At 34.3% G+C, this 8,593-nt stretch overlaps 1 protein-coding gene across 1 annotated transcript; it reads right to left on the reverse strand.

Moving 5' to 3' along the window:
• Nucleotides 1-5,653: 5,653 nt before the first annotated feature.
• Nucleotides 5,654-7,209, reverse strand: LOC126634300 (phenolic glucoside malonyltransferase 1-like). The gene has a single exon (XM_050304796.1). The coding sequence runs from the start codon at nt 7,118-7,120 to the stop codon at nt 5,723-5,725; it is 1,398 nt and encodes a 465-aa protein (XP_050160753.1). The 5' UTR covers nt 7,121-7,209; the 3' UTR covers nt 5,654-5,722.
• Between the last annotated feature and the right edge of the window lie 1,384 nt (nt 7,210-8,593).

Consider the following 8,593-nt stretch of genomic DNA (forward strand, 5'->3'; position numbering starts at 1 on the left):
AATGATTTGTTTCTTGATTTGATTTTGGCAGCATACCATGCTTGTGCTTGAAGTTGCTACAAATGAATAATAATGAAATTATTAGGTAACAAATAAATAATACAAACAAATAATAATAATGAAATTATTAGGTAACAAATAAATAATACAAACAAATAATAATAATGAAATTAAGTCACAAATAAATAATACAAACAAATAATAATAATGAAATTATTAGGTAACAAATAAATAATACAAACAAATAATAATAATCAAATTATTAGGTAACAAATAAATAATACAAACAAATAATAATAATGAAATTAGGTCACAAATAAATAATACAAACAAATAATACTAATGAAATTATTAGGTAAAATAATACAAACAAATAATAATAATGAAATTAGGTCACAAATAAATAATATAAACAAATAATACTAATGAAATTAGGTCACAAATAAATAATACAAACAAATAATACTAATGAAATTATTAGGTAACAAATAAATAATACAAACAAATAATAATAATGAAATTAAGTCACAAATAAATAATACAAACAAATAATTATAATCAAATTAGGTAACAAAATAATAATACAAACAAATAATTATAATATATTCTTACCTCATTCGCATAATTTGCCCCACTTCGAACATTACTACTAGTTTGTGTCAAGGCATCTCTCCACGTACTAAAGGAATGGCAAAGTATTTTCCAATGACTGGACATCGATTCTTTGGTTCTTTTCCCACCTATTTGCTCAAGAAATTTGGTATGAATTAAACTCCACATTTCTCGAAACTGCATCTCATTACCCGTAAGGGAATTATGAGTAACTTCAACCTAGCCAGTGCACAACGCAACATCTTCAAGAAGCGACCAATTCGTACCTGCATCAGTAGTCATTTTGTGGAAAAAAATTGGATTGAAACTTTGAGAGAAAGATAGGAATTTGATTGAAAGTAGTTGAGAAAATATGAAATTGTGATGTAAGGTAGATGGAGAAGAAGTGGTATTTATAGAAAAGTAAAAACAATTTTTTACAATTTTTTTTTCAGATTTTTTACAATTTTTTCTAATTTTTTTACAATTATTTTAAATGTTTATTCAAATAATTAATTTGCCGTTGGATTTTAAAAAATTTGAATTCCAACACTCCAGATTGTGCCATGTGTCACAACGGTAACTTTTCTTAATTTTAAAACTATTTTTTCTTTTTTTTAAAAAAAAAAATTTATAAAGCAGATTAATATCAACCGTTGATCTCAGATCGAACGGTTGATATAAAATCAGCCTTTTTTTTTTACCGTTGCAAATCGGACGGTTCGTATTAAAGAGCCATTGGGATCGAACGGACCGTGGGAAGCCACGTGGCTTCCCAATGGTCACTGGGTTTTCTGCCTCGCGCAGGTCCGTGCCCTAAAATCTGGTCGGGCGATGCGCCCCCACTCGCGAGTGAGGGACACGCGCCTGACAAAAAAAAAAAGAAAAAAAAAAGGTCGGACCCAGGCCCTGCGTCAGCCTGACGTCACAGACCTCGGGCACCAGGCCTGTCAATTTTCCAAGGGCCTGCAACTCGGGCTCCCACCCTCACTCGAGCCCTCCAACGCTGGACCTCCTCCCACCGGCCCTCGGGCCCTTTCCTGGAGCCTGTCCCCCGAGCAACCACCATGGGTGGAGTTGCTATAAAGAAATGTCATAAGATATGGGTCCAAGCGATAACGACAGTCCACTGTAAGAACCACCAAGTATTTTGGCCCCTTTGTATTGGGTAGCGATGTTCACACAACCGTTTTTATTTCTTAAACACTTTTCCTAATTTTCGATTATCAGATCAAATGAATTGAAGAAAATCAATAGCCAAAAGTTAACAAAAGTGTGTGAGAGATAAAAATTGATGTGTGAATAACACTATGTCTTTTTATGTCATCTCCTTCTTTTGCTCATGAACTAGGCAAGGACATGTGTGCCCGTCACATAACTTTCACATGTAAACGTGTTGATGATGGGCGAGTCCCATGTCGGATAAGCACACCAATAATTTAAAGTTTAAAGTTAATGGTTTATTCACTTGAGGTCATACTGAGATATTTTATGATAAAACTTTATATCTGAGGCTGAATGAGCCTTATATAACTTGGAATCGAGAACAATATTGATGCATGGTTGAACTTACTAATGGACAATTACAAAATTTGTGACACAAAAAATAGTATATGAGCCCAGTTAGGCTTCAAACATCATTGGAGATGGGTTTTACTTGCACCATATATTGGAGATGGAAAGTAGCTTAAGTGCGGAATGTAATGACCATACATATACACATACAGCTTTTAAGGGAATGAATGTGGGCCAACATCATATTGAATTTTAACGATTTAAACCATCTATTTTTTAAGTTACAACTCGCAAATTATCCTTGTAAAATATTAGCTAAATTGAAAATATTTGAGGTATCTAATTGAGTTCAAAAAAAATTCACGAACATTATGTTGTAAAAAAATATTTAAATTTCATCGTGCTAACATCAAGTATTGCCGGTATCCAAAACCAAATAAAAAAAAACGGCTTCAAAACATTTGAAGCTCCTCATAGAGTTATTTGGTCACCATGAAACCAGCATTGTAACTTCTCTCAAAATTTGGGTCACAATTTTCAGTTTGGTAGTGTGAAATTTTTATTTTATTTTTTATTGTCACACGATCGCATAAAATTTATTCATGTTATATTATATAGGCATGTTTAATAATATTGAGATTACATTTATTGAGAAGAGGATCCTCTCCAGATTCACTTTGTGGGAATCTTAGAAATCCTCACATCCTAATCGTTCATCATACATCGTGCGGTCAGTTTTCATCATATACTATTTATATTTAATTTTAAATATAAAAAAAATCTAATAATTTCCGAATGGAATCCAATTCTCATTTATTGACCATAAACTGACTACGTTAGCCTCATTAACACAAATTATTCTGCTCATAAAATAACAATCATATCAAATTATATCATAAAAATTAATAAGTACAACACCTAAGAATTTTTCAAAAATTACATCTAACTATCAGTGAAATAGTTATTATCACAACTAACTTTCTATGGAATTTTAAAATGCCACTAGTTAGCAGCCCAACTTTATAAATGAAACATATGATGTACTTCTGATTGAATTCTGACTAAATTAGTTCTTTTTCTTGAATGAGTGCCCATATTTTTTTTCTTGGATGGGTGGCTAAATTATTAATCTACTGCCGAAACTCGATTATATTTATATGTAGGGTTAGTAGTCCTATCTGAATTATGATCATCATCAAATAAAGTTCTTAATATGATTTCAAATTCCAATTCAATTGTCCAATGACAGATGCAAATAATGTCACTACAAAAAAGGCCACTGCACACAAAAATATTATGTGTAGGATCCTTCTGTTGTAATTGTATTTTCTGGACAGCAAAGATTCTCTCTCACTAATTAGTATAAGGTACAAAGTATGAGCAATAACACGTAGAATTCTCCAAGCCCTTCTCTTCTCTCTAGCCGATCTCTCTCACTAAATTCCCATTACAATACGTTATCGGCTCGCTTCCGTTGATGTGTTAAGAAACTAAAGAATTTTAGAGAATGATCTTCTACTACTAATAACATTCAAGGGCTTTCATCGTTTCCATCCAATCCAGATTTTTCTAAAACACGAAATCAATTTTTTATAAGTCCTGATCTCATGAAAACATCAACCACGATGCATGTACCCAATTTTTTTTTATTGATTTATATGTTGCCTATTTTGTAATAGTCAGTAGATCAATAATTTAGCCACTCATTCATGAAAAAAAATATAAATGTGGTAACCCATTCAAGAAAAAGAATGGACACATTGTCATATGTTTCATTTATAAAGTTGGGCTGCTAACTAGTGATATTATAAAATTTTACACACAATATATAACAGTGTTATTGGGAATTGAGAATGAACGATCTTTAGAGATAAATGCTTTTAATCATTTGAGCTACAAGTACTTAACAAATTTGTCTTATTAAGACCTTTATTAAACAAAAAAGCAAAAACCTCCATATGATGTTTTTCCAAAACCAATCCAACATCAACAACCCCAGCATCACTCTTGGGGTCTGAAAAGGAGATAGCTCTGTTTCTAGCAATGGAAACGATCTCAAACTTCTTTGGTCTTCCCCATCCAAAGTCAGTATCATAAACCCTAAACCGATGTGAACAGGCAATGCTTAGCATTCTCCCAGAAGTCACAGTAACCACTCTCGAAACCCAATTTTCCGCTCCATCCAAAACCCCCTTCTCCAACTTTCTTATAGCTTCACAGATTGCATTTGCCGCCACAACTAGCCCATCTTCTCCAAAAAGCCCTTTTGTTTCTACAACTGGTACACATCCCGCTATGCAGTTCCCGAAGTAATTTGTGGGTAGAGGAGGGTCTAGGCGAGGCGACAGTCGACGCTAAAGAACATACGCGTTGTCTCACCTTTTGTTCCCTCCGCCTTGACAATGCAAACCCATGTATAGGCACATGCTACAGTGAAAGTTGACACATGAACATCTTGTTGGTTCTTCTCTCCAAGTTTAGTCCTCATCAATAGCCTTGTTCATGTGTCAACTTTTATTATAATTACCTTGTTCTCTTGTGAGTACTTTGTGTGATTTTAGCCCTCTTTTTTACAGTACTAAAAATCTTATCTAGAAATTGGTCGGTAACAAAATATCATCAGATTGATGATGCATGTTTGCATTCCCGTGATTTTAGAAACAAGAAGTGAGTCTTGACATCAACAGCTGCATGATACATGGATATTCCCATGGAAAAAAGCCGCCTTTGTTGCCAAAAAAGGGTGATTGAAACGGCCATCACAGCGGCTTTTCGTGAATACTGCCAGTAGGGTACAAATGGCGATGGAAGGATGGTCAAAAGTAGGTTAGCGGAAGATTAATAGAGATTAGATCCACTAAGGCATGTGGATCTTATCTTTTTTGGTATAAATAGATGATAAGAATAACATATTTGAAAGATTAATAATTTATGGCAATATTTCATATATATATATATATATATATATTTTTTTTTTCAGTTATGATAAAAAAAAAAAGTAGTCAGTAGATTAATAATTTAGTAGGAATTCTATAAAAGTACATCATATGTTTCAATTATAAAGTTGGGCTGCAAACTATTGGCATTATAAAATTCCATAGAAAGTTTGTTGTGATAATAACTATTTCACTAAAAGTTAGATGTGAACTTGTAATTCATGAAAAAATCTTAGGTGTTGTAATTATTAATTCATATGATATAATTTGATATGATTGTTGTTTTATTGACAAAATAATTTGTATTAACAAGATTGGCGTAACTTTAAAATGCCTATATATTATGACATAAAGAAATTTGTCTCTTATGCGGTCGTGCGACAATAAAAAAATAAAAAACTTCATACTACCAAACTAAAAAATTGTGATTCAAATTTTGATAGAAGCTACAATGTTGGTTTCATATTGACCAAATAGCTCCTAATTATTATTCCCCAAAACATAAAGTTGAAATGAAAGTTTTGTTACTAGCATATATAGATGAGGAGTTTCAACAGTAAAGCTTCAAATGTCATGAAGCCGTTTTTTAATTTGGTTTTGGATATCGGCAATACTGGGTATAGAGAACAAACCTGAGATCTCTAGAAATAAATATTCTTAATCATTTGAGTTACAAGTTCTTAACAAATATTTCTTTTAAGATCTTTATAAAACAGAGAAGCAAAAACCTCCATATGATGTTTTTCCAAAACCAATCCAACGTCAACAACCCCAGCATCACTCTTGGGGTCTGAAAATGAGATAGCTCTGTTTCTATCAATGGAAACAATCTCAACCTTCTTTGGTCTTCCCCATCCAAAGTCAGTATCATAAACCCTAAACCGATGTGAACCGGCAATGCTTATCATTCTCCCAGAAGTCACAGTAACCACTCTCGAAACCCAATTTTCCGCTCCATCCAAAACCCCCTTCTCCAACTTTCTTATAGCTTCACGGATTGCATATACCGCCACAACCAGCCCGTCTTCTCCAAAAAGCCCTTTTGTTTCTACAACTGGTACACATCCCGCTGTGCAGTTCCCGAAGTAATTTGTGGGTAGAGGAGGGTCTAGGCGAGGCCTGCAGTCGGCCATAAAGACCATACGTGTTGTCTCACCTTTTATTTCCTCCGCCTTGACAATGCAAACCCATGTATAGGCACATGCTAGAGTGAAAGTTGACACATGAACATCTTCTTGTTTCTTCTCTCCAGCTTTGGTCCTCATCAGTTGCCTCAGCGATTCGATATCTTTTCGTGTGAATTTGAAGGTGCCTCGGATCGAGCCTGGCGGCACTTTAGTTTCCCAAATCTTTAAGCTTCTGTTGTTGGGACCACCCAAGTTTAGATACTGGTTCACAAAGAGAGTTCCGAGCTCAGCTGGGTCAGTAACAACCCTTCTGTCATAAAACTGTCTCAGCTCATCCGGTAGCGAAACAGATGAGGACAGATGTACTTGTCCCTCTCCTTCTCCGATATGTTTGCATATGTGAGCCCATGATTTTACAAACGTGGTTGAAGACTTGCCGTCGAGGACTGCATGGTGCATGGTTGTTCCAATGGAAAAGCCCTTATTTGGAAAGATGGTGACTTGCAATGCCATGATCGCGGCTTTTTCATGAGAAACTGGCAGTTGGGGAACAAGAGGATGGTATTCTTGGGCTTCAAGAAAGTCATTGTCGCTTGAAAGACGGTAGAAATCAGCATCAGTCTCCGCTACTGTGAGTGAAACTGCATCGCCTTCAACATAATTGAGGGTGGGTTTGGGGGATTCTTGCGGCCAAGTGAGGTTTCCTGCTAGAGGTAGAAAGTGTTGCAGGGTTATAGAGAGTGAGGTTTTGAGTTTGGAGAAGAGAAGTTTGGTATCAAAGGAAGTAGAAATTTGGTAGAAATAAAGGCGCTGGACCGGTTGGAACCTTAGCCAACGTATGTCAAAGAAGGTAAGAGGAAGGGAGGTCGGCAAGGCGGTTGAATCTGGCGAGGTTGGATGAGGAGCCACCCTGCAAGCTTCAACTACTTTCACTGAGTTTGTGTATGCCATTAGCAATTGGAGATCTGGAAGTTTGAAGCTTGAGCTGTTGTGAATCTTGTGTTCCTTTTGCCCCTTTTTTTTGGTTAATGCTTACTTGGTAGTGGAGAGGGACATCATCCTAGATACTGTATACAAGTGCTTGATTGATATCTCGTTTTCAGCTTTCTTTAATCGGGGACCATACTTGGCAAATCTTACGTCCCCTAAGGCCTATGGGAAGTGATATTCACACATCTCATTCTACTTCTTACACACCCTTTGTTAATTTCTGTCCGTTGATTTTCTTCAATTCATCTGTTTCGACGGACGAAAATTAGAAGGGTGTGTGAAAAGTAAAATGGGGTGTGTGAATATCACACCCCATAAAGAATTGCATGCTCACAGTAAAATATGATTATCTCATTCTCACTCAAACATTTTAACTTAGAATAAAATTGTTAAATCACAATTATTTATAAAGGGAAAATGATAAAATAAACGGCTATATATAAAGGGAAAAAAGAACTTCTAACCGAAAAATAAAAAATGAAGGGAAAAAAGAACAGTAGCCTAGTTACAACCAATATGTATTATTGGCATAGCAGCAGAAAAATTAGCAAGGCATAAGAAAGGAAAACAGAACCAAGAAACAAGCATGCACAGTATCATTCAACAAAAAAAAAAGAAAAACTAGGAATAGTTTGGTTCACTTGATCAAATTGTTATATTGACCCAAACATAACTCGTTTCGAAATGTCGTGACAAATATTTAAGGATAACACTTACCCATGTGGGAATGCACATATTCTCTCATTTGTGAATAGCGTATCTTGACAAATAAAATCAATCAATCGTTTGATTTATTAATCTTCATTTGAAGATTAGTCCTACAAAAAATAATTTGAATTGGAGATCGTTTAATTATCCAAACGTATCAAGTAAAAAGATAGTTTATGATGAATATATTAATCGATTGTTATGCTGCCAATTTATTCTATACATTTAAATGACTAAATAATTTTCGATTAAAATGATTTTTTTTTGTATAGGTGATCTTCAAATAAAGATTGAGAAGTTAAATTGCTCTGATTATAAAATTTATACGATCAAAATATGTAATTCGCAAGGTTATTCTACACATTTGAATGACTAAATGATTTCCGATTAAACTGATTTTTTGTATAGGTGATCTTCAAATAAAAATTAAGAAGTTAAACCGCTCCGATTCTAAAATTTGTTCGATCAAAATACGTTATTTGCAAAGGGGAATGTGCTCATCCCCCTAGGAGAATGCATATATATATAAACTCATTTCTTCAATTAATGTAGTATATCATACTAATTCAGAAAAATAAAATTTCTAACAATCTTTTCTTTTTTTATTTACAGAAAACGATATTATCTACCCTAAGGGATGGGGGAGTATGCTAAGCCTCAAAATAGGCTAGCAATAACGTTGTTCAAATTCACTTTCAGTGAGAATCAAACCTAAGACCTCTCACT

Source organism: Malus sylvestris, chromosome 9, assembly GCF_916048215.2.
Source record: "Malus sylvestris chromosome 9, drMalSylv7.2, whole genome shotgun sequence".
NCBI classification, from domain to species: Eukaryota; Viridiplantae; Streptophyta; class Magnoliopsida; order Rosales; family Rosaceae; genus Malus; species Malus sylvestris.

Coding starts and splice junctions, on each gene's coding strand:
- LOC126634300 (XM_050304796.1), bottom strand. CDS start 7,120: ATGGCATACACAAACTCAGTGAAAGTAGTTGAAGCTTGCAGGGTGGCT.